This window comes from Anguilla anguilla, chromosome 3, assembly GCF_013347855.1.
Source record: "Anguilla anguilla isolate fAngAng1 chromosome 3, fAngAng1.pri, whole genome shotgun sequence".
Lineage (NCBI taxonomy): Eukaryota > Metazoa > Chordata > Actinopteri > Anguilliformes > Anguillidae > Anguilla > Anguilla anguilla.
Genome location: NC_049203.1, coordinates 24,474,000 through 24,501,878, shown reverse-complemented (window position 1 = coordinate 24,501,878; position 27,879 = coordinate 24,474,000). Strand labels below are relative to the sequence as shown.

The 27,879-nt window shown below is 38.3% G+C and overlaps 1 protein-coding gene across 1 annotated transcript in view; it reads left to right on the top strand.

Moving 5' to 3' along the window:
• Nucleotides 1–90: 90 nt before the first annotated feature.
• LOC118223573 (fibroblast growth factor 14-like) overlaps nucleotides 91–27,879 on the top strand; it is a 141,422-nt gene continuing 113,633 nt past the window's right edge. Inside the window, exon 1 of the mRNA XM_035410277.1 lies at nucleotides 91–298. Within this exon, the coding sequence (XP_035266168.1) occupies nucleotides 91–298 (208 nt within the window). The remainder of the gene's footprint in view (nucleotides 299–27,879) is intronic.

Here is a 27,879-nt window from a genome sequence, read left to right as displayed (position 1 = left end):
GCCGGGAAAATATTGCCATTCAGAGGTTCAACAAAACATTTAACCACGTGAACGAAAACGCAGAAGACTGGGAAATTACATATTTCTTCTATGGTACAATTGGTAGCCCTGTCCTGGAGAACTGATTCAGTTGTATTATTATGCAACCGCAAGGATCTCTTCTTTATCTGGGTGTCTAAGCTGCTGGATTGTTCTTCGCCCAAATCAATGTGGTTTCTTTGGAACATTTTCAGCAAAGGAACGCATATGCTGCAGTGTCTTTGTGGCAAGAGTCTTAAGAAAAACAAGAGCCCAAGTGGTAAGGCATAGTGCGTTGCTTCTTTCCACTGATTGCACTGTTCTACACTGTTTATGGTGATGGTGTTGATCGTGTTTGCACAGCAAGTACATGCTGGGGAAACGGGGAATAAGTTATCCCGCGGTGCCGCTGCTTGAGAACCAGACAGGACTCAAACATCTAACGTCAAAACGGAAAGCCCCGAAACGCAACCAGGTTGATAGTGCAGCTTTAAACTTTTCAAATAAGGTTCAGTCGTATGGTAGTATGACACTTTTTAATATAATGGCGACATCCGTATGATACTGGTGGTCCATGTGCCTTGTATTTTAATGCGGTTCTCCTTATACGGGGTTTATTTCTGGGTTGCTGCAGCAGCATTTTTTTGCCCTGCAACACTTCTCCGTTTGTGTTTCAGGAGATCTGATTGTAAGGTCTATTAAGCACCATTAGTTTATTTTATAAACAATTACATCGCCTGAAAATACATCAAAGGCATCAGGGATATCTTGCTTGATCCATGTCCTCTGCTGTGCACATACATTTCTACAGACTCGGCTTTAGTCTAGGCAATATGTAAATATCGACGAGTCCGCTTTCGAGATCCGCAGTTCGTTGAATTCGTAGAGATGATTGATGGTCTAGCAACCTCAATGTCTGTCCCCTTTAGTTACGTCTGAATTTCAAAGCCATAGATGCGATGCGTAAAAGTGTATATTCCTTAGCCATTCTTTTAGAACGCCTTTTCCCCTCGACATTTTCATTTATTTTCCTCAAACAGGTTGTTGTGATGAATACTTGAAAACATGTGTTGCGAAAGTGCAGCACATCTTACCATGTTTAAGATATGGTTGGGTGGCTTAAGTTGATGTGTTTGACAGTCATGGGATAAAAAAGCTCAGCTTCTGTCTCCGACGTTGGCACTGCAGTGTAGTAGATCATAGCTCCATTGCCTCACCGGCAACGGGAGGGTTGACGATTTAACCCGTTTAATTTGCCGTCCATATTATTGTATAACTTCAATGTCAAAATTAAGCAAAAGAATGTCTTTAAAATGTCGCATTCGTATCATGCGATAGGGGCGATTGTGGATGTGCAGACGTATCCGTGTGGAAGTCTCTATTATTGTAGGACCTCCCCTAGAAGAAATGTGCTGCAGCAAAACAGCTAACTTCCAGAAGTAACACTCGAGGGACGATTAAACCAATGCTGTGTATGATAAAATACCGTTTGAAAAACACAGCGTCGGCTGCAGTGTTTCTTGCCACAGCCACCACGTCTGCATTGTACGTAGGTATCCAAAGTGGTGCAGGTTACACTTATCACATTATTCAAAATGTAATACTCACTGCGGTTTGGGGTATTTGCGCTATGGATGCGGAAAGCTATCTGGCAGCTGGATGTGAAATAGGTATAACGATGCTCTTTATGACAATACTCTCACACACTTCAGCTCGAATTATTTTATAGTTAACGTACTGTATACCAATCGCCTATACATAGAAAAAAGGGTATTTTTAGGGCAGAAAATCTTCAGAGTCGAAAGGTGTTGCTGCTTAAAGCGAGGTCATCTGGTCCACCAGATGGCGGTTTCAGATGGCCTTGTAGACTAATGTTCGCATGTCTGGGCCACAATCTTGACAGGGCCACAGCACCTCATTGAGATTGCTCCCGTTTTCTGGTGAGCTGAGAGGTAAATTAAGGTTTACTTTCCATCGGAAGTGGAGGAAGCTGGTTGTTTGCGGAGTTGCACATCAATAGTCCACCTCACTAAGAAAAGAGAATGAAAACCCTGTGAAAAATATTTTATTTTTCTTTGAGACTTAAATACAAATTAGTGCTGTGTGTTTGGCTCACACTTTGGATGTAGCCTATACTTCCAGTAACCTTTAGTCATCCTAATGGTTCAGTACCTCTAAAATGAACCAAACCAATAGACATACTGTTTTACATGTTCTAGCCAGAAAAAAAAAAAACTTCCATTATCCTTAAACATATGATTTCATGAAGGTTAAGTTTCCACACAACAATGTTTTCATGTCCCTGCGAAAGACACTTTCATTATCTTCATCAGAGAATAAGCTGCATGTATTTGTATGGCTTTCTAAAAGAAACATGCCTGCATTCCATTTCTTGTGAGTTTGCTCCTTTTTATTGTATTCTTGCCTTTGACTTGTATTACCATGTGGTGAACCATGCAAATCTACAGTTTACATATTCTCCAGTCAATCATTTCTGGTTTGTGCCTATGTCATAACCAAAGGAGAAGGTCTCATAGGCATAAACCAAAGGAGCAGGTCTCAATTCATCTGTATAGTGGTCACTCAACTGCTACTCTCTAGGACTGTAACTTGATGAAGTTGCTTCACAATAGGTCTGCATGATCCCATGATCCTTTCATTTGTGCATAATTTTTTATTTTATTTTTTGTTTGAAATTCTTTCATGTTGATTTGGCTAATTCATATTAAAAGCAATTCATCAGACCTTTCTATGGTTCCTCTGTCATTGAGAAAGCAAATAAGGGGGACAGACAAACACTCAAAAAAATGAAAAAGTTAAAAAACATGACTGATTCAGTTTTGATTCATCTATTATTTATTAATTATTCCTAATTATTAACTATGACCGGCATTTTACTTTATTACTTTACTTGCATTCACAAAGACATAGCCAGCTTTTGCTTGCATATGATGTTGCCTCTTAGAACAAATGTAGTGGGATTTCTTGAAACAGTGTCCGCTACACATTTGCATAATACTTTTACTGTAGGTGGTGTGTGTGTGTGTGTGTGTGGGTGGGTGCTTGTGTGGGTAGGCATGATGCGTAGGTCTGGCTGTTGTGGGCTATTGAGGCCTTCTGCTTTATAGTTAGATATAGCCTAGTTTTATTTCACATGAGGTGCTTAACATTGCTGATTTTCCTGCTGTTGTTAGTTGATTGCTGACCGTGTAGCAATTTTAGCATCATAGCAGGTGTGTAAGAAGTATGTATTATTGTTTAAGGAAAACAAGTATTTTCCTAAAACTATAATGATTTTTATGTGTGAGGTCAACAATAACAACCTCTCCTCTACAGTACATATGTAATGCATGCTGTATATCATTTGAATGATAAGGGATGAATACAAATGTAAATTAATTATCCTTTATCTGAAGGTAAGGCCCCTAACTTTCTATAGATTACTGAATTGTATTACATTGTGTGATATGATAGCTTCCTTATGAGTTAATGCAAGATGTATGATAAGGAAATTATGAAAAAGCAGATGGACAGTGGATGGATCTATGGGACACAAATAATATTATTGTGTTACAATATTTTGCTACTGAAGAAACAGGTGTAGAATCGAATTGCTCCAAAGCACATTTCTTCTGGGATAGGTCATTCATCTTGAATGATACTGCAGTTAAATAATGTGTAATGCCAGTAACAGGACTGTATACAGTGAAATGCTTGAAATGAACAATATATTAGGAAGGCATACGCAATTAAGGAAGATTAACTAAGGGAGGAGGGTTTATTCAGTCGTGTGTTCCGTCCTTGTTGCAAGTCAATAGCCTCCTAAATTCAAAGAATTTGATATAGTCTGGAATATCATAATTCTGCAGAATAATATGACCAGTTATAGCAGAAGTGTTGACTGACTCCTTGGTAACAAATCATGTAAATTTTGTATATATTTATACAGCCCCGGAGTGTGGCATAATTTCAATAATGTGTTTTGCTACTTTATATTCAGTTGTAGTCATTCGTATATCATTACAACTACAAAACTTTAAGAACGGATTTTAATTTATCGCAATGCTGTAGTACTTTTTTTTTTTCTTTCAGGGGTACATATATTGCGAGAGTTTATCTCTGAAGCACAGGTGACATTATAAATCTCTAGAAGAAGAGTTCCATTGACGTGCTTTCCATACTGACAACATATATGTGAAGAATGAAGTGGCTGCTGATCAGAGCTTTACATCCTTCTAACAATATTAGCAAAATAATTATTGGGCAGACCCTTATAATATTACAAGCTATGCTCTGTGAATTGTGAATATTGTGTCAGCAGGCACACACCCACATCTCTGAGATGATACCAATAGCCTTGTCACCATGAAGAGGAAGTTCCAACATGAATCTCCTACATATATAAACTAAATTAATCACTTAACTAAAGGACATCCACAGTTTCACAGAAATGGAAACACACAGAGCCCTTCTAAGCTATAGCTAGCTGAATTTGAAGACTCTAGGATGTAAGATTGTGATCTTTTGAGTCTGCCTTCTTTCGAAGTGAGTGCAATTGATGTTACTGCCATACAGACTGCCCAATCTCCTGAAAAATGCTTGATGTGGTACATAGAACGAGTTGATTGCAAAAGTCAACAACCTGTGCACAAGCTCCGTTATGTCCACAAGAGAGGCGGGTGGAAGGTTGCCAGGGCGCTGTTGCTTATGCAAATGACTGGTGCAGGGCGCTAGACCTGTTAATGCTCTGCAGGTGAAAATTCAGTGAGGAAAGAGCTCTGCTTTCCCCTGGATGTATGAGCCACTGGGCGATGCTTTTCGGACTGCAGATTTCGTGAGGCTCGTCTAAACTTGCTGTGTGTGGGAAATCATTTTGGAAGTGTGAATCGAAGTTATTGAAAAGACTCAATAAATGATTTGCCTCACAATCCACACTACGCGCTACCTCATCTATCTTTAGCCTGTGGTAACTGGTTGCATGGATCTAGTAGATCCACTGGTTGTATATATATTTATATATATGTATGTATAATGGATAGTGAGAAGGAAAGGAAGGAAAATGGTGCTGGAACCTTTTGTTTACATAAAATTGTGATATTAGTGAAAATAACCCATAGGCCTTTAGGCCTACTTTGGCAATGGCTGATGAAATTGCTCTTGTGATAACAAATAGCATAGCAGGCAGCCATGCCATGTTCGTTGATTTAGTCAATTGCAGATGCATTATTAATATTAAAACGGATATTATCTGCAGTTGTGTGCCTGTGTGAATCCAGTGTTTTTCTTGTTCTCTTCTGTGCTTTCCAGGTGCCCTGCAGGCTACCGTAGGGCCTACCAGAGCCTATGCAGGCCTGCCCACCACTCAATGACCCCCCTCAGGCCACTGACGTTTTACATACAGACTGACAAGTACTGTATGCCAGCGGGCTTTTATCTAGAGTCATCAGTCAACTGGCACTTGTACTTTATAAGTATAAGTATATACATTGTGATTTAAATATTCTAAATAAATACATTTTCCCCCCCACAGCCATCCATTTACATGGTTTGGGTTGATGCAATTTTCTATGTGCCAATGAACCCCTCGATCTTATTCTGTGTTTGAGCTCAGTTTGTCCGTGTAATTATGGTATACGGTGCTTGCAGATGAGCTATGGTTTACTGAACTGCAAACTGATGCTGCAGTGTTTGATTGACCAATAGTGGTCATTTTGAGAGAATAAATAAGATTGTAGAAAGAAAACTTCTGAAATGTTTTAAAGATGAAAAAGTGTCATTGAAACCAGATCGAAAGCTATGAGTGCAACTGAGTTTGAACCCCATGTGGCCCCTAAAACACAGAACTGCATGAAAACTGTCAGGAGAAACAGCTGTTAAAGTTGTAATGCAATTAGGTCTAGGGTTTTAAAATGGAGGGTTAAACTTTCTAATTTGGCTGTAGTTGTCCCTGCAGCACAAGTGGATTTCCGTACAAAATTATACCTTCCAAATGAGTTTATTATTTGTGTAAACTTTTTGGTTTATTTGACTGGGTCTCATACTTGAACAGTACAGTTGATGAACATCCACTCTCCAAATGGAAATTATTTCTTATTTGTTCAATTGACTAAGTATCAGTGGTCTTATTGTTTTGATGTTGTCAAATTTGGGAACACTGGCTTGAAGCTGAACGCATGCAAATTAATCACAAACAAACCTCAGCTTTATGTACAGGGACGTACAGTATTTTTTCCTGTAATCGTATCCAGAGCATTAGCCTGCTAGTTTGTGTATTCTGGGCCCACTCATGAGTATTTTATAGTAAGTGTACACATTGTTTGGAAGCCGATAAAGTTCATATGCAGTTAAATGCTTTTCTACTGGGAGGCTTTCTTGAACTGGTGTGAAACAAATGTATGAAATTACAAGTGCATTTTAAAACCTCCATGTTCCTGACTTTATGTTGACAAAAAGTTATGATGTCACTTCAAAGTGTTATGGTGTTGCATCAAGGTAATACCTAATTTTTACTTTATTAAAACTTTATCATTATTTCTTTGGTTACACAATTAGTGAAAATGATTCCCGAATTCATTAATAGGTTGGCATCACAGCAAACAGGTAGATTCAACCAACAAGGCAAACTAAACTCAATATTGAATTTAAGAATACTGTGTTTATTCAATATGCAAAAGAGATATGGTAACTAAAATAAAATAGAAATCATACAGGCAATGACAGTTGTAGGCTCATTACTTATAATTTATTATAATTAACTAAAAAGAAGGAGTGAAAAATACATATATTTAAACGACCAGAGAGACCAGTAAGCTAAGACCTTGCTAGAGAATAATTCTTCCAACTTCAAACGAGGTCAAGGCAAAAAGCAGTATTAGAACAAACACAACTGAAGAAACAGAGCAAAATTTGAAAATGCCTTTCCTCTGCTCCAGAAGTCAAAAACTAAAAGTGTAAACCCGAAACTTCCCCCTCAGCAGTCATAAAGAGAATATTGACCCTGATTGAGATCAACCCTTTCTCAACCCAAAAAGCCAATAATCACCCTGTGGTAAGATATAGCTGTGCTTTGCTTTGGCACTCTAAATAACTTTGTGTTCTGGTGTTTCACCAGAAAGGTAATGAAACCGTCCAGGAGAGGAGAAGCCATAATACCTCCAATTTGTGTGCATAGATGAGGGCATCAGCATGTTTTAATTGCCATAGGAGAAAAGAGAGAAACAGGTAACAACAGCCTTATGGAGCAAATGACTTTGTAACAATCTGATATTGGCTAGACCATGAACAAATATTCTGAATCAAAACACACTGTCCCTCTTTTCCATATGCTAAAAGGTAGGTTTCCGACATGCTATAGTTAATTCTGAGTGTGCAGAGATTCTGTTTTGTTTGTGCTAACGGAGAAAAATGCAGGGGCACAGACTACAGTGATCATTAAAGGGGTAGGCGTAGACAGCAGCAGGAAATCAACAATTAACATAAATTCTCTGTTAAATATAGTTGAAATGCAGGATCCAAAGATGGCTGATAATATGTAGCCTACAATTGTACACTTAGTGATTATCTGTTTGTCATGTTTACTTACATTGCCACGTTGAATTAAACTTACTGTAAAACTTATAATTTAATTTATCATAAACTACTTGGGAAGAAATAAGATAAACCAGTAACAGCCTGACTGTATCAGTTTAATTTGGTATTTAAAAATTTAGTGTGTATGCTGGAGAAATGTAGCCAAAAGGCTAAGTTTCATTACCTGAATCTGCAAAAGCAGTCATCGTTCCCTTAATACCACCCCCTCCCCCCCCCAAATGAAAATTTTGGGAAGGACAAAACAAACTTCTCCCATACGCCACTATTGTACTAGAATACATGGAGTTTATCCTTTTATATACCAAAGCTAGTATTAGAATACACATCATAATGCACCACCAATTTAGCTATTTTTAAATGAACAAATGGGGATTATTATTATTTTTTAAAATTAAGACCAGAGCATGAACATCATCATTTTTGACTCAACTGGTTGATAAAGGTTTAAACCAGTTTAAACTGGCTTGGAACCAGTAGGGCATCCCACGAACACTCCAAGTTGGCATGTGGTCCAAAGGTAATTCAAGGAGATTTTCTAAATTAGTGTCAGATGAATATTTCATGTAGCAGTGGCAGGAGGTAATTTACCTCAAAAGGTTTTTAAATGGCAAACACGAGAGGTTAGAGTTGAATCATCTGGCAGCGGCAGCTGAAAAAACTGTGCAGTATTCAATGATTTCAGTTAGATTTCCATAGATTCAGGAACTGTGAAATTAGCAATTATGAATGTTGAACCCCCACAGTACAGTCAAATGGCTTCCATCTTGTCTTTCTAAAGCCTAAAACATTTTATTATTGCTGTATGTGAATGGGTATCTGTCATATTTTATTTATTGTATCATGTTTTATGAAACTCCATGTCTTTCCTGTCTGTTATCTGTCACAGATACAGTATGTATATTGAAGCGATTCTGGAGATTTGGAGTGAGGGAATTTCTGGCTGGAGGAAGTGGGGGCTTGTGGTCGTAATGTCAGAAGCAATGAGCCTATGACTGGCTCTTGTTCATGCGCAAAATGCAGCACTGTACTTGCTTATTTGATTTCCTCTGCGCCTGAATTGTTCCTCTGCTCCTGAATGTGTTTGGCCCTGGAATCAAAGAGTTACCAAGAGCCTGTACAATCCCACAACCTGTCCACGGCGCTTCATCATTTGTTTCTTCAGTGGTACATCATCCCTAAATCCTTGGCCCATTTTCAGGTGCATTTGTTCTAATTAGAAAAAAAGTGAAAAGAATTACAGAATCAAATATAAAAGGGACTTCTTCTAAGACATACTATAGTCACTGCATGGATAATTCCCTTCTAGACAGAGTTCACATAACCGCTTGACTTTGTGTTAGACAAGATATGTGGCTTAAAATCCTATCTTCCCAACACTATGGGGAAGTTCAGAATCAGAAAATATTATTAAAAATAATAAGCAAACAAACGAATAGATAAACAAATTAATTAACATTGTCGCCAACTTAAATTTAGAATGGTGACACAGGGTTCATTTCAAGGCAGTTCATTCTGTCATTCATTCTGTCACTATTTTTACTGAAGAGCCAGTTTTCTCTGGCTTATTTACTACTAGGACTTATTGTGCTCACTTTATCACGTATGCATTTTAGAGATATTTGATATACAGTACTGTATTGTGAAAATCAGTCATCTGTTATGTCTGCATGATGGAGATATCCACTGTTCTGTGCACTACATCAAAAATGACATAGCATGACCTGGAAGTTATACAGTGAATGAATGCTTCCTCAAACCAGGGCTGCCCAACCTGGAGACTTGCTCTCTGGTAGGTTTTGATTTCATCCCTGATTTGGCACACCTGATTCTCCTAATTAGCAGCTCAATGAGATCTCTGGCTGCTGAATGGAGTGTTCACTGTTAGTGTTGGCGTAAAAACCTACAGGGTGGCAGATCTCTAGGAACAGGGTTGGGCAGCCCTACTCTAAACATTGTACATGCTCAGATACTGAATATGTACACAATGACTATTCACTACAATATGGTTAGTGTTAAATACTGTAAACTTTGATAGAGTCCTTTTGGGACTCAAAGTCTGTTTATTTTAAATTAACCCTGAAAATGTCACTGTCTATCTTAATGACCTAAGTATAAAGTATATGCTAGTTTTCGTAAGTGGTGGATTCTAGAATAGTTCACTGATGTTTCAATAATGTTGTAGCATAGCTGAAATTCAGTGTGGTGCATAGTTGTAATACTTGTGGTTTAAGGTCAAGTAATGTGCATAACTAAGGCTCAAATTAGCATGAAGACCCAATAAAGTGAAATTAAGATACTCTGGGAAGGCTATGGTCTTTTAGCATCGAGATGCCACAGAGGATGATAAACAAAGGCTCTTTCTGTTAAATCTTTTTTTGGGGCACTCCTGTAATGTAATACAGCCATAAAGACTGTATTTCATCTTCTATAGAGATAGCTAGTGTAGCTACTAGTGTTCATCTATATTGAGGTAAGTTGAGTTTGTAGCTGTATTGAAGTAACTACAGTGGCTATTTTATGCTTTGTGTTTCATTGTGTTAATTCACTGTGCAGTTGTTTAGCGGGTAGCGTTGTGCATTTTTGAAATGATTAGTGCAGTTTCAGTTTGCATTGTTTTGCTCATTAGCTGGGAAATGTTTCCATAGTGTTAATGTTTTAGTTACCATAGTTTTGGCATTTATTAATCATCTGACTAAGCAGCTAAAGGGTTTTAAAGCTGCATTGTTCAATTGGCTGTTAGTACGCTAGTTCAGTAGGTCCTTTGAAGTACACTAAAAGCCATAATGGCAGCTTTGTTTTAAGGAAGATTCAGTCAGACTAAGACAAGGAGTCTCTATTGGTGTACAGTACATAGAATAAGGACCTATGTATCACTATGTGAATGGTGTATTATGGCATGTTATGTTATTGTGGTGTAATACTAAAACCATTTGTTATGGTTCTTAGGTCTGTTCAAGTTGACTTTCTTACACCAAGTGCTTTATTGATGTTGCACTTAGACTTGCTGGTTTGGGAATGTTTTCAGACAGGTCTTTTAGTCACTCTCCTTCACATAACTCTGGTGTGTACACTTATGTTATCTTTCACTCTGGTTAAGAGCATCTGCTAAGTGAAAGAAATTTCATGTAATGAAAAACAGATCAAAACTAACAGCAATTTGAATAAAACTGCTATTGTGAGTACGCTTCAGTAGAATGGAATATTCTGCAGATAGTATAACATTCAATTTTCTGTTGTCTCTCAAAATTGAGGTTGGCCACAGGAGATGAACAATAAGCAGAGTCTCGAGACCCTTTTCCTGTTCGACATTTCTCTCAGGTGACACTAACACTGCCCCCTCAACTGCAATACACCACAGACATAAGTGCACATTAATATTTTGGAACCAAATGAAAATTGCTCTGTGCCTTCTATATTGAATTCACGCTCAGAATTTCCTAAAGTGTAGTTAAATAACAAGTGGCAAATATGTTGTATTGCAGTTCCTCTTTGTTATTATACTTATTATCTTTCCGCTTACTCTGAAACAGTGTAACATTGTTAAGGTAACAGTTTTATAAAGAGAAACTAATGCATCTCTTTACTTGTATCTTTCACATACCCTTGAAGATTGAAGAAAATGTAAATGTTATATTATTATTGTTGTTGTTGTTGTTAATACTACCACTGCTACTACTACTACTACTAATAATAATAATAATAATAATAATATATTTTGTATGCTGTTACTCTACCATTCAACTTTGAATATTATGGGATATGGGATGAATCCAATTCTTTATTTTTTTAAAGAGGAATAATTATTGCAGTTTTGTCCATAAATGTTATGGCTGAATAATTCAGCAAGCTTCATGTTTACTCCTAAAGCTAGAATAAATTGAAAAGTAAAAAAAAAAAAAAAAATCTGTGCTATCAATTAATGTTCCATTTTATCTGTTTAATGGCAAGAGCAGTTTAATTATTCATATGATTTTATTTGGCCCCATCAGCGTGTAAGCATTTACAGCTATTGTAGCGACTGTAGAGTGAAAGGCTCTGATATTCATTACAGCTATATTACTCAGACCGTTATGTGGTGTATTTTATTAATCCAGTACCAACATATTAACGACCTGAAAGCTAGTTTGGTTTGTCAATGGCTTATGGTGTGCCATGTCAGCATTAGCAAAGTGATCTTATCTTTACTGTATGTCAGCAGTTATCAAACAGGTAGCCAAACAGTAGCAATGGGTTGACAACATACACTTGAATTCTTCACATGCGTACCAAAGCCAAGCCACTGCCTTTAATTTGCTTAGCTTCCATTTTAATTTTGATGTCTTTATTACAGGAAGTGAGCCACAGCATCATATAGTTGGCCACTGGGTTGGTACTGCGACTGGAATCTTGTTACTTTTATGAGAATGGTATCCTATAGAAGAATGAAATCATTAAGGCTGTCAAAACATCAGGAATGCTGAAGGCTCTCTGTGTAGCAGTAAAACAAACTTTTATGACCAGCTGGCAGTTGATGAGTTATTGACTGCTTTCTGCTCCCTATATTGTACTCCTTTGTGTGTGTTTGCATGAGCTTGTGTTTGTGTTTGTGCGTGTGTTTGCGCATATGTGTATGTGTGTACGTGCATGTGTGTGTCTGCTTGTCTGTACACCATTATGCTGATAATCTAATTGTTCTTCCTGTGCTGGTATGTTATTGCTCTTTTTAAATGTTCTTTTCAGGTGTGCATGTTGCTGTATTAGCATAGCTATCACCTTTATCTTAAGTTTTTTATGTGATTATAAAAAGCTGTTATAAACATGCACAGGTGTATTTTATTGAGGTTCAAGTAAGAATGCCTTTTTGTGTATATCCCTATATCCTTTAACACGTAAACTTTGAAAGCTTAAGAGCTCTTCCCCTCCCATGCTGAATGTACAGTTGTTTCTTAAGAGCACGCAAGTAAAAACTGATATACTGTTACCAAAATATGGTTCATAAAAGATGTGAACAGATCATTTTGTATTACAGATGTGGTTTTTTATCATTTTACTGTGGGTTATTCTCACATTTAATTAATTAATTACTGATATCTAGTGATCATTGGTTAATCTGGTTTGGCTGTTGGTTGGATGGGTGGTTGACTTTTGGTGGGGAGCCAGGGAAGGTGGTGGGTAGTTGGCAAGAACACGCTACAGAAATGACAATACAGTATGCTTCTGCACTGATGTCTGTAGGTATCATCCAGGTATAGTTATAAGCAGCTAAACTGGGCCTTTTCTTGGTATATGACATACCGCTGCACTCTTTCATTGGAACTAGAGTATTGGGTCACATGATGGGCTGTGAGCTGTAGCCATTTTTAGAACTACAATGCACTGTGTTCTGGTTTATTAAAGAGAGAGAGAGTTATCAGAACTACACTAGGTGGGACAAGCATCCTATAGAGGCCTTGCATGCAGAATTTTGCTGAATAATACTAAACATCCAAAGGAAAACACCCACCAATGCATGCAGGGCAGAATTAGGCAGATACCCATTGATAATTAACATTAAAAAAGAGCACTTAAATTTTGGGTGTACCTCAAATAAAGTACCCAGGACACAATGCAATTTCAAGCACTGAAAACCCAAGAACTGAAACCCAAAAAGAGTCCTCTCAGTCAGCGGGTCATGAGACTCACTAACCAACTAAAACCAAACACTGACCAAACTAAAACCAGCACTGCTTTACAACCAGAAATTAGAGTAAACCAAATAATTAAACAAAAGATTCCTATCTGGAACATTGGAATAATGAAACCAAAACAAACTTAATTGCTACTTGGCCCTAAACCGAGAATACAATTTGGCAGAGTATCTCTTCTCTGTCAGCGATACAAAGCAGAGACAAATCCTGACCAAGTACAGACACAAAAAAACATGGGCACCAAAAGAAGAGTGAATATGTGGTCACTGTAAGACAGGAGAGGTAGAAACAGAGATGCACTTGCTTGCACAAAATATTTACAAATTAGAAAAGAATATTTCCACAAATTATCCCAAATTATAAATACTTTAAATTTTAAATTGAGGGAGGGAGGGAGGGAGGGAGGGAGAGAGAGAGAGAGAGAGAGAGAGAGAGAGAGAGAGAGAGATTTGACCAACTAACTGTATTAGTCCAAGGCCCTATACTTTTCCATACTGCTTAAGCCAGCCAGACTTCATGGAAGCTTCTGCTTTGTGCTGAGTTTTGCCTTCAAATAAATTACTGTTCATCAACTGTTAAATGAGATTAAATGAGAGTAGCTGCCTGGGCAGTACTTGTGAACTTAGGTATCATTGAGAAAGCTATACATTAAAGATATTTAGTGATTTTTTGTTTGTTTCCTTCTGGTATACATCTGCCTAATATTGTAAATAACTATTATAGAGTAGCCATTATAGGTCCAGCCATATATTAGGTTTTTTTCCAGGCAAAAAACAACTCAGAGATTTTACAATAACAGAGCTTTTATGAAAAAGTTATGTGTTCTGCTTTCTGAAGATCACAGGCCATTGCCTTGCTTTATTGGTTTAACACGACAGACATTCAGAAGACACTTCAAGAAACATGTACTCGAGCATCAGAAGCGAACCTTTGCTATGGTGAAGCAGCACTATGCCTGATTATAGAGCTGTTTTCCCCCAGGCGGCGAGGGTCTGAGGCGGGTTACACCTCAGCCTACAGCGTCACACTCTGTCTGCTGATACATCTCTCAGCACAGATCCCAAATGTCACAACTCAGACAGTCTGGCGCAGGCACCTCCTCATAGCTTCTCGGATACTGAAGTCAGATTTCGGATGAAATGAACAGCATGTGCGTTGAAACGGAACATTTGATGCACTTGCGTAATGAACTTGAGTGCGGTCATTGTTCGAGCGCTCACTTCAGGGGTCAACAAATGATGGGCGTGTTTGATATTGAGCTCCAGTTAGCGAGGCTTGGTTTAGTGAGGATCTTCTTTCAGGTTCACACAGTTCTGGCTGCTGGGGATACAGTTGTGCCCAAGACATAGAATAAAAGTAGAGATTGTTGAAATGCAGTTGATATTATTTCCAGAAGTAATTGCTTAAACAAACAATTTGACTGGGTCTGTATCTTGGGTTGTAAGTAAAGATAAATGTGATGTTCTATACATCTTCCATGTACTCAACCCCCCTCAGTACTTTAACAAAGAAAAGAAAATCCAACACCTCTTAGCTAAGGGGTAGTAATGTACAGTGTGCTCCATAATGTTTGGGACAATGATTATTTTTCTTTGGCTGTGTATTCAAACTTTTTAGATTCTCAGCTTTTATTAAAGGGTATTTTTTATACATTTTTGTTTCACCATGTAGAAATTACTGCACGTTTTACACGTAGCCTCCCCATTTCAGGGCACCAAGTCAAGAAATAAAATATGTCTTTGTCCAAAACATTGTGGAGCTCACGGTAATTACTATGGTGCTGCCAAACTTATGCTATGGTGCCGAGCCAGTTATAATGTTGCTCCCTCTCATTTTCTGAGCCACAGTCATTTGCTTTTATGTGTGGAATGGGTCTCCCTGTTTCTTTCCTCTCGGTTGGTTTGATTTTTGCAGTTACCACCAATGCTTGCTCCAGTGCCTGAGTCTGTTGTGATTCTCTGCCACCAGATTCCCTTCTTATAACAATGGGGAAAACAAACTTAAATAAATGATAACACATCTTAGTTTTTTAGCATTTTGTATTGTTTGGATATTGAGAGCAGACAAGCCAAGACTCACTGAATTTCCAGTTTTTTTAATATTATAATGTTCCCATTTTAAACAAAATCATACTGAAATGTGATTTGTTCAAAAGATCTAAATGGAAGCAAATGGACATGTTTACCAGGAAATGTTTAACTATAAATGACTGCTGCTGTGCTCTCAAATCATATTTCCATATTGATAAAGTAATTTTTGATAATTGAGTATTAGATTATATATTAGGCCTGGTGTGTTTTGTGCAAAAATAGGAATATTAAATAAAATGTGATCACACTGATGTATTTTATATTTGATTCCAGGATGAGTTCGGTGGTAGCAGAGAGGGAAGCTCCTTATCTGATATCCATGTTACCTTATAAGTAGGACCACCAGTTTGTCTCAACCATGTGACCTGTAGGGATTTAAGCTTGTATTTAAATGGTCATCCTCCAGTGGTCCCCATAGGCACTCAAACGACACAGTCAAGTTACTGTTCATACAATTGAGTCTCTAATTGAGACATTTATAAAACAACCATTAGCCAGTATACTATGGGGAGTGTAGGGAAGGAAAGTGAACATGGATGGAAGTTTAAAATCTGCAAAAAGTCTTTGAGCCAGTGGTCCTCAGTCCTGGTGCTGGAGAGCCGTGGGGTCTGCTGGCTTCTGTTGTAACTTTGCACTTGAGTAGCACAGCAATTTATCAGTTAAAGCAGTTTATTATACAATTAGGCCACCTGGTTTTTTTGGGTCTGAATCAGTTGCAGATCTTCAGGAAAAAACAAAAACCAGCAGACTCTGTGGCTTTCCAGGGCTAGTATTGAGTATCACTGTAGTAAAAAGAAAAATGCATCCATATATAGCAGTTTTTTGTTTTAGCTCAGCACAAAGATACTGATTCTACTTAAAATCTCAATTGAACACTATGATTAGTTAGTTAATCATAAACTCTTTTTTTATTTCACCTTTTGGTGCACATTAAATGTTATATAACTGCTCTCATTTTTAATTTGGGCATTTCTCACTGGCGCTTCTAACAAAACCAATCATGCCCCTATACAACATTTAAAAATACTGTAGCATGTCCATTGTAGTAAGTAATTGAACTGAATTTAACACTCAAGTGTCATCACTGTCAATCATCGTTTACGGTTAATTAGCAGTGATTTCTTCATTTATTTGATTACTGAGGTGGTGCAAATGGGATAATTATTTGAGAAGTGGTTTGACAAAGAGGCTATGGCAACCTCTAGCTGGTGGAGGACTGATGTACCATGAGAGAAAACAAGGGGAGACAAATTGGTGACCCTACTTATAAGGCCTTCAGTGGCTACACGTGCAGGCTCACACTATTGAAGTTAATTGGAAATTAGCCCAATAATTTGTTTTTGTTTTTGCATTTATCAGGTCTGTTTCAGACTGAATGCATGTGCCATTGTATGATCAAGAATCTAATGAGAAGATCCAGGGTCTCAGGAAAGAACAGAACTACAGTGGTGCAGTGTTGTGTCTTAAATTTGTGGCACCATCAAAAGTCTTTTTTTGTGACCTAAACTGTCTGTCCGACATGGTTTTTTACAGTTCTATTTCTCCAGAGCAGTGTGATGAGGCTCCACTGGAATCAAATAGAAAACAAAACATCACTATAATCACATTGCATATCATATTTCTATGTGAAAAACACCAGGCCTGCAGTATAATTCAATTCTGAATGATCAATAATTACTTTATTGATATGGAAATATAATTTGAGAGCAGAGCAGCAGTCATTTACAGGGAAGCATTTCCTGATAATCATGTCCATTTGCTTCCATTTAGATCCCATATTTAGAGCAAATCATATTCCAGCAAGCTTTTGGTTAAAGCAAACATAAACATAAAATGATTATGTTGCCTGAGGATATGCCAGAACATTGCTTGAACAAGATATGTATACCTGAGAGCATTGCTGTTCTTTGCTGAGCCATATTTGTCCATTGTAATTAGTATAATACTTCAATCATCCTCAGTCACATGCACTGGTAGTCATGCTGATGTGTTTTAATTAAGGTTTTATGAATGTCTAACAATATTAAAATGGTAGTTTGTAACTTTTAGAATGATAAACTTTGTCACAAAATATACACAAGTGCAGTCTGAGATTGCTGACTATCACTCCATTTATGCAAACTTAATGTCTTGAGGTAAATCATCTGTAGTGAATCGCAAAGGCATCTTATGAGTTTTTATGCTCTACTTCAGTTGCACTTTTTGACCTCCATTAAAGGCATTTGAATATGTCATGTGAAAACAGAGCACAAGCTTCTTGTCTTCCCTATGGCACAGCAGCTTTCTTGAGAAATGAACTTCTGATCTGGACATACTGTTCCCGTACATATGGAGAACTGAGGTAATAGATCACATTGCAAAGCATGAAAGATGAGCCAAATTCAATGAACTTTAAAAAAAAAAAAAAAAAAAAGTCATTGCCAAGTTGATATGCATTACTTTTTCTCTTTGCAACACAGTTTGCTATGTTCAGCAAATTACAAATCCAAACTCTGTAAAGAAAGAAAACCTGCAGTAAACTGCAAGTCATTGTTAAGAAATAGGTTGAATGAGCACGTGCCAGTGTGATTAAAAAGTTTGACATTCAATTCAACATCAGGCAGTTCTGATCCACTGCTGAGAAATCACAGGTGGAGCTAAAGAAAACATGACAATGAGATCAAACCTTACTATTTTCTCTCCATGGTAGGGTTTAAAACCGTCCCTGGCTCTCAATAATATTTATGATGCAGGTGCTTCCAAGCTCATTAATGCTAGCAGGGTTTGGGTCCGTTCCATTTTAATTCAGTTCGTTCAAGAAAATGAAATGAAATTCAATTCCTGAATTTGAAAAAAAAAAAAAAAAATTCATTTCCTGAATCTACTGAATTTGAAACAGAATTTTGCCTAAGCCCTGGTGGCTAGTGCGGTGGTGCCTGCCACATTTCTTATCTTGGTGAGAGACTGGCTTTAATTTCGCCAGCTTTCATTTTGTTTGTTTGCCAGAGTGCCTTCTGCGCAGTCTTGGGCTTGTGAAGGCCAAGTTTCTCATTTTGCTATCGCCAGGAGCTATGTGCTGGTGGCAGTGTGACTGATCATTACAAAGGCTGAGTCTGCAGATAATACCAAATTATATACAGATATAAAGAGAGCCTGCAGTTCATATAAAATTGCTTTCTTTAAATAATATGAAAAAAGAACACAAGGAATCTTATAAATAATACAAAATGTGTACAAAACTTGGAGCATTTTCAATAAGACCAGAGGATCTATATTTCTGTGTGTCTGGATATGTGGTGAGCTCTGAATGCTGTCCGGTTCCGTTGGATGGAGCCTTTTTGGGACGTAAGGACAGACACAGGTCTAAAGCCTAGGTCTTTATAGCTACAGCCTTTTTGTGCTTTGTGTGGATACTCTGCTGCAGTGCAGCAAGGCAGTGCCATGAAGCAAAGCAGCTTCCATCAGTTTGTACTCAGGTTTTTAGCAATATTTGGGAATGGTGGACTGATTCCAGGCAGGAGAGAAAGAGAGAGAGAGAGAGAGAGAGAGAGAGAGAGAGGGGAGAGAGGGACATAGAGAGAGAACAGTAACAGTAAACATGCTAGTCCCAGAGCTTTGTAGACTTCCCTTTTTTAACATACTTGTTACACATCTGTCAACATCTGTCACACTGACCTTTAGGGAGGCGTAGCTTTTTTTTCTACCACATGTCTGTGTACATGTTGTCATTTACAACCAAAATTGTGTTATGTTATTTAACATGGGGACTCCCATCCCTCTATGGTCATGACAGCATAGTACAAAACAACTTAAAGTGGTAATCATGTTGTGTTTTTCACCATAATTTCTATTAAATCTGTTCAAAGAAATAGAAAGTAATAATAAAGGAATGCAAACCTTAAATAGTTCTGGAAATAAAGTGCTAGCGCAGAACTATGTAGTCACATGTGGTCACATGCCCAGTTGATGACTACCTGACTCCTTAGCAAGAGGTTCCAATTTAGGTTTGTTTCCACTGAGCTCGGCAAAGGCATACATGAAAAGGAAAGTGGCCTTGCTCTTCAGAAGTGCTGACTGTAGACAGATGATAAGGGACCAGACAGTGTCAGCCTATGGCTATCCTTCTGTCCACACACAGTTATGTATCATTTAAATGGCATCCATTTTAACTCAGTGAGGCTCAAGATAAAGAGCAACACCCTTTCCTAACTAACTTTATTTGTTTTATAATAAGCAACCACTGAGCATTGAAGACATTAGCTTCCACTGTTACTGTTACTTACAAGTATAGGTCTAGTAAATATTTGAAATTATTTAACTGTTTAGCCATTCACAAATTTCTTCCATTTTACTTAAAATATTTATTAAATTTTTTTAAAAGCCATGTTATGGTTCCTACAAGCCCATGGTTGGACAAAACGTATAGTGTCACACTTACATTTTGTCAAGCAGATGCAGTGTATTATAGTGTATATAACTACAGACACTCTAGGCCTAAGAGTAGAAGTGGTGACATGTAACTGACAGCTGGGAAGGTGAATGGAGATAAGTGTGAAGTAACAACATTCGAAAAAAGGAATGAACGAGTAACATTTTAATTTCTCACCGCCATACTGGCAGAGCCAGCACCTGTTGTCAATATAACATTTGTGAAACATTTTAAGTGTTTCCTCTCATTCGCAATGTATCATAATTGGCAATTATGTAACACAAAGGCTGTGGGTATAGATGTGTGACAGGTCTATGAAGGGGGCAGGGTTTTAATTCAGAGGGCGAGATGGGATTTAAAGGGGCAGAATCTGTGAGAGGAAGGAGTGGATGAGACCGAATGTGAGCGCGGCTACAGTGGTCCTAATGGACCTCGACACATTTCTCAGGCTTCTGGAGCGGAAAATGCGCGGTGCATTGGGCAAGGGTCAGCAAGGTGAGTGTGAGAGCCAGGGCTTTAACAAAACACCTCTTTTCGGCAGCTTTGACCAATAGCCTCACTATTAGACAGCCAAGGCCTGTCAAATACCACAACGCAGGTTTCCACAAGCCCCCTGTTTCTGGGAGAGAGTGCAGTGTCGGTTATTGAGGTGTTTTATTTACTTGTACTGTATGCAGTTTATCATAGTAGAACAATCTCACTAAAAATGGTTAGCTTTGCATTTTTCCTTCAGGTTCCGTGTTGGGAGTTAATGGGAGCATATGAACAGTCATATAACCTAGTTTAAGTAATTAGACAACAACAGTGGTGCAAAATAAAGACAGCTGTTATCAACAACACTAACACAAACAAAAGTGTATAAAAATACATTTCTGGTCTTATGATATCCATGAAGATCTATCATTCTGTTTAGCGCTTTGCTCATTTTGAAAATGATACTCAGTGCTCCCTTTTTTGTATGAAAAACTTGAGTTAAGGGCTTGTTTGCATGCTCACCTTAAACAAAATCGCTACACAGTAAAGTATTCTGTGTTAATTACACTGAACTCCATTATGTTTGTGACATAACTGAGTATTTTTCTTGATTTGGCTCTGTACTCCACAGTTTTAGATTTGTAATAAAACAATGCACATACTGATAATGTGCAAATTCTCAGGTTTTATTAAAGGACATTTTTATACATTTTGGTTTCACTATGCAGAAATTACAAACATTTTTATATCTAGACCTCCCTTTTCAGGGCATCAAAATGTTTGGGACAAATGGTTTCACAGGTGTTTCTGATGAGTCAAGTGTGTTCAATTGGTTCCTTAATGCAGGTATACAAGAGCTTTACGAGAGTTTGGCAACATGAGGACTAGATTTGTGACAATGAAAGTCACGGAAGCCATTTTTAGGCTGAGAAATATGGAAAATAATAATAATCAGAGACATAGGACAACCCTTAGGCTTAACAAAATCAACTGCTTGGAACATCATTAAGAAGAAATAGAGCACTGGTGAACACAGTAATTGCAAAGGGCCTGGTAGGCTAAAGAAGACACAGTTGATGACCAAAGATTTCTCACCATAATGAAGAACAACCCCTAAACAGCTGTCCAATAGATCATAAATACTCTTCATGAGGCAGATGTGGATGTGTCAGTGACTATTGTCCACAGAAGGCATTATGAACAGAACAACAGAGGCTACACTGCCAGATGCAAGCCACTGGCTAGATGCAAAAACAAGATTGCCAGGTTACAGTTTTCTAAGAAGTTCCTAAAAGAGCCTGCAGAGTTTCTGAAAAAAAAGGTCTTGTGGACAGATGTGATCAAGATTCACTTGTATCAGTTATGGCAAGAGCAAAGAGTAGAGCTCAAAAGGAACTGCTCAAGATCCAAAACACTACTCTAGATCCGAGATGTGAACATTACTGTATGAAACTCTCAGATTACAGTTCTAAAAAATAGACAGACACAATATCAAATGAAATAAAACTAAATATACTGCAGCTATATTTTGGCAGAATAAAATGATAGATATATTTCACAGCAACACTTTCATAGTTATGGGAAATAGGAAGTGGTGCAGACAAAATTACCAGAGTGTATTGACAAAAAAAGATTAATAAAAGAAAAGCCTAAATGAAGGAAATAACATAGGTCGGAGCCGCGCTAGGCTGATAAAATGAATGGCTACATTACAGATGACAAAATTGTAAGGTCAGCCTGTGAAATGTTTTTTCTCTTTTTACTCGATTATATTTTTATTGCTGTGGAAGAAGAGAGGGCAATATCATCATATTGGCTCTGTTTGCAGGTTTGTTAGTAGTCCCATGGAAAATGGAGCAATCTCCGGTTGTATAATGATGAGGGGGAGCTCATCCAGGTGCAGTAGAGTTAGAGGGCTGCCAAATCAGTGTGTCCCCTAACAGCCCACAGACGCACATTCTGAGATTCAGTCAGATGCCTGTAAACCGTTCTTGGAATGTATTTTGAGTGCCCAGTCTGCCTTCCCCTCTGCCTCTCTGCAGTCACACTGATTTACAGGGACATTGATTTAACATGAGACAGGCCTACTCACTTAAACCTGGCTTCAGTCCCAGCTGCTATGTATACATACAACACACACACACACACACACACACACACAGGCTTCCACACATATGTGCTCACTCACGCACACACACACACACACACACACACACACACACACACATGCGAATGCACACACACAGACACACACACAAGTGTGCGGACACATGCACACTCAAACACACACACATGAGCACACACACACAGTCACACTCACTGGAATGTGCAGATAAGCTGGCGACTGTCTCAAGTACCCTGTCTGGTGGCGGCTCTGCCGACCATGTTGCTGCACTAGTAGGGTGAGATGGCTCCAGAGCTCTACCTGGCACAGTAGAACTGTACTGTAGCACACTGAAGCTCAACACTTCAGTGTGTGCAGTATGGAGAGTACGGCTGAGAGAATGAACAACTAAAAGAAACTGATAGGGGGCCTTTTTTGTTTGTAATTTAAATTTACATGTATACTTTCTGAAACTAGTGCAGTACTTGATGAAAATGAATTTTGCCCATACTATTCTACAAACCTTCACAAGCATGCTCATGTCACACTACTCTTCATCTTACTTCACTGCCTACCTGCTACACACCCCCTAGCACTCCCACCTTTTGTACTATTCTGGTTATGCAATTTTATGGTTTTAGGCTATATTTCCATGGGTTTATATTTCTCTTCTTAGGGCTGGTTATGACTGCAAGCTGAATGTATTCAGTATTTGGACTGTTGTATCTTTGTTTGCATAATTAACTTGCACTAGTATTTTTGTGATGATGCATCTATACGCGTTGCTCTGCTAAGTTTTTTGAGCTCTGTTGAGCACTGTTGTTCACAGTAATCAGGCAAATGCACTTATGTTTCTCCTACACTGTATGTTACCCTGCATAAGAGCATCTGCTAAATGAATGTAATGTAATATAATGTAACATAATAGCTTTCCATACAACACACGTTTATAACATTGCATCTGCCAACATCCCAGAAGCCTCTACTCTGCCAGAGTGTCGCTATAAATTACAGTAAGTTGCAAAGTAAGCTGTTATGTATGCTTAACTGTAGGTCGTAGCTGTCTAATGTGTTTTTGAAGTGTTTGTTTATTGTTTGCTTTGTTTGCTCTAGAACTATCCCAGTGCTGATTTGATTTGGCTTTTGTTCTAAGAGACATGTATTGACTTGCAGACTGGGGCCATCTTTTAAACTGCATTTAGTGGGAGGAGATGAGGGAAGAATCTGGACTTTATTCTTATACCCACACACACAGTGATGTCTCATTTGGAATTCACATTTCAAGAATGAAAATGACATGAATATAATAGAGTAAAAAACAAAAACAAAAACTAAACAAAACATCTGATTAACTAAATGACAAGCTCAAGTAACTAAAATGAGCAATATAAATATATAACCACTCAAAAGCTCATGATTGGATTCAGTTTAAGACGCCCTTCTGTTCATAACCAGAATTTTGACTGAGTACAATTGATTGCACTGTACTAATTTACATGGGACGCACATCAGAAATGCTGTATTGTTGTACAGTAAGGGGCTGTGGACTCAGAACTTATCTCCCAGTGTCTGTGTTTACCACAGCACGGTTTGTGCCACTGCCCTCTCCAGCCATCAGGAGTGTGAGACACTCAAGGGTCAAGGGTGGTCAAACCCATTCCTGGAGGGCTGGTGCATATACAATATTTTACTTGTACTTATTACCCTAGTTTAATTAATTAATTAACTGTATATGCCACCACAGGTTCACTTTTAGATTAGACCAAACTAAAAGGTTTCACACATTCATCAGCTTATCAATAAATGTAGCAATAATATCAGACCCTGTAAATGATTGGGCTGATTAAATAATTAAGCTCTTAAGTTGGTATGGATGGCAGGTATGGCCCTCCTTGCCCACACACTGTCTATTGCAGTTATGAAACATTCATATTGCAAGCTCTAGCTCAGCAGTGCTTTGTCTTGGAGACATGGATCTCGGCTGCAGAACTACATCTTCAACCATGCCGCAATGCACCAGGGAAGCTCCAGCATTTTATTTATTTTAGTTTAGCTTTATTTAACCAGGCTGGTCAACTGAGGGCTCAATTGCCTTTTGCAGTGATGGCAAAATAAAAGTTGGTAGGGAATGTTGGGGACTGTGCAGCCAGATGTAAGGAGTGATTAGATTGCTGGGGGTATTGAGCCATTTTTGTGCAAATTTATGCAGGACCCCAAGGCTAACACCCCTACTATTTTGAAAACTACCATGGAATTAACACACACAGTCAGAAACTTAGCTTAACATCTCATCTGAATGAGGACACCTATAGCTAGGGCCACCTGTTTCTCTCCACCATGTGACCTTCAGGGATTTAAACATGTATTTCAATGGTCTCTATAGGTACTCCAATGGCACTGTTAAGTAACTATTCATACCACTGAGTTTATAAACAATTAGTTGAACTAATATGGATAGATTCAGGAAGGAAAGTGAACATGGATGGAAGTTTAAATGCTATGAAAAGTATATCTTTGAGCAAGTGGCCCTCACTCCTGGACCTGGAGAGCAACAGGGTTGAGAGTTGAGAGCCTGCTGAATTTCATTGTTACCCAGAATTTGAGTAGCACAGCAACTGATCAGTTAAAACAGTTGATTATGCAGTTAACACAGGTCATCTGGTTTCATGGGTCTGAATTGATCTTAAGGAACCAGCAGACTCTATGACTCTCCAGGACCAGGACTGAGTATCAGTGCTGTAAAAAGAAAAATGCATCCGTATAAAGCAGGTTTTTGTTTTAGCCTAGCACTAAGACACCTGATTTTACTTAAAGTCTTGATTGAAAACCATGATTAGTTAATTAGTTGAATCATCAATTAATTATTTTTAACTTTTTTGTGCTAGTTAAATGTTATATTACTGCTCTCGTTTTCAATTTGTGCATTTCCGACTGCTTCTCATAAAACCAAATCATGGTTTTATCATCTGCTGTACAACATTTAACAAGACCAGGTCAAAACCTAGTATATGGCTGGACCGGCGACCAATGGTGTAACTTAATAACTCAGTGACTCAGTCACAGACATTCGCATTTGTAGGGCTGGCCCCGCTGTTGCGGTCCAGCCAAAAATTCTGCAGCATATGCTGAGTAGTACGTACAGTAATTAAACTGAGGGTGTGTCCCAATATTAGGTGAGTGTATCCTCCTTTCCTCCACTGCCAATTTGTCTCTTCTGTGCCCCCAATCCTCTCCTCCCATCCTCCAATAACCCAATACTGGAGGAGATAAGGAAAGCAACTTCACACGCAGCTCCTCGCCTCCTCCCAGTGAAGGATACATCGGTGTATGCTACCGCGGAAGTCTTTTCACATTTCTGGGTAACATCATCATGCTCACGCCCACATAAATGAAATGATCATCACCCCACCGAATGACACCATCCAAACTTTAAAGTGGAGATGGCGGAGAACTTGAATTTCCACAATTGGCTAAATATCTTAATTATATATTAAGATATTTAGCCAAATTTATGTGTGCTTCAGAACGTTATTATTAGCATCCTATCAGACGGCTACAACAGATAATTGCCTACAATGGATAATGAAATGTTTTCTTACAGAAAGATTCAGCCATTTAAGACAGGGAAGCAGGTATATTTGTTTGCTTATTAATGAAGTTTGCTTAAACAAACATGACTCTTAATTACCATGGAAGCTACCATTATTTCAGTATGGGAATGTGCATTAATTAATTTATTCAACCAACCATTTCCAAAGGACATATTTATTGCCAACCAATTTGATTTCAAATGTCATAGTGGGAAATATGTAACAAATTTCACTACTTTATGGACATAGTTCTGAATTAACTTAAGTGTGATTGAATGAACTGCCAGTAAAATTAAGCATGTCACGATATAGCTACAGTTTATGAGGCAAATTAGTGCTCTTTATGTCAGACTCCGGGAAGATTGGGATTCTGGAATTAGAGTTAATTGTTATGTTTGAATACTATGATATGTTTACTTTGATCTAATGTTGCTGATTACAAATTAATTAGTATGTTAGTGTGCTGTAGGCTACATGCATCTACATGTAACTTGTACTTGAAACTTAGAGAGCAGTGTTCTAGGTTTAAATGGGTTGACCACATGTAAGATCTGTGATTGGCTATGGGACTAGTTTGTGTGCTTAGCTAAATGTAACGAATATGATAGGGCTATTTCATCAATAGTCGACAGCGACTTTGAAGATGGAAATCAGATAACCTGTTCCAATTGTTTTCACGCCACCTCATTCTCTCCTTTCCTTCACTCATCTCTTCTCCTCCTTTCCTCCACATACTTCCGGGTAGGAGATGGTTCTGGGGGTGTGGAGGAAAGGAGGTGAGGAGTGAAAAGCAATGGGATACACACTGATTTGTTTTGCTTGCAATCATCACAGCCAATCATCGCTTGTGCTTAATTAGCAGCGCTTACTTTATCAACTTAGATTACTGAGGTGGTGCAAATGGGATAATTGTTTCAGAATGGCTTGACAAAGGGGCTATTGTGACCACTAGCTGATGGAGGAATGAAGTACCATGCAAGAAATCAAGGGGAGATAAACTGGTACCTACCTATAGCACACTGCCCTCATCACTCTGCTGGGGCATTGGATTTGGATTGTATTTGCTCCAGAAGAAAGAGTGCCCCCTACTGGCCCATCAGCACCTCTTCCAGCATCAGTTAAATTTTCCCAGAAGGTCTCCCATTCGAGTCCCACTAATCATGATTAACCAAAACTCACATCTGCTTATCTTCAGCAGTTCGACTTGAGAAGGGTACAGGGTGGTATGGCCGCTGGATCTTTGGATGTGATGTTTTTCAAACTTGTTAGGGAAAGTTCTCAGAGTAGAGGAGTAAGCTTCAGTATTGTTGCTGATAGCCAGCGGGGGGTCATGGCTGGCATTCCAATTGGCTTGCACTTGTGGTCCCTGTGGTGACGGAGGTGACAGTCCACTCCCCATAAAGAGAGATTGATGAGGTCATCGGCAGCCATTCATTCCCTTTGTATCACGGCCATGACTGATTTATCCGTTGTGGGAGTGGCTCAGAATGTAGCAGACCATTGCAGCTATAACTGTGGGCTCACATTTAAAGTGTTCCTATGACCTCCAGTGATCATCATTTTTGTCTCAGGCACAGCTACTATGTATCATGTAATCATGGTATTTCAGGGTTAACATGAATATCACCAAACATCTTATTTATGGCTGTACATTAATATATGTCATGCGTATAGCTTGTTAAATTCCTGTTTTATGTTATACGAGTCTTTTTTTTAAATGTGTATTTTATGGTATCAGGAATTATCAAGTTTGGAAGGGTACTCTTAATTACTAAATTGGAAAGTACTCATAAAATGAACAGATGGTGTTTACTGTATCTTTACGTATGATACTATTCTGTTCGAAGGTCTTCTGTTCCAAGTTGTTATCAAAAGAAATTATGGTAAAAACATATATAAAACCTTTAACAAGTTGAGTGCACTTACATTTATCCTGTAC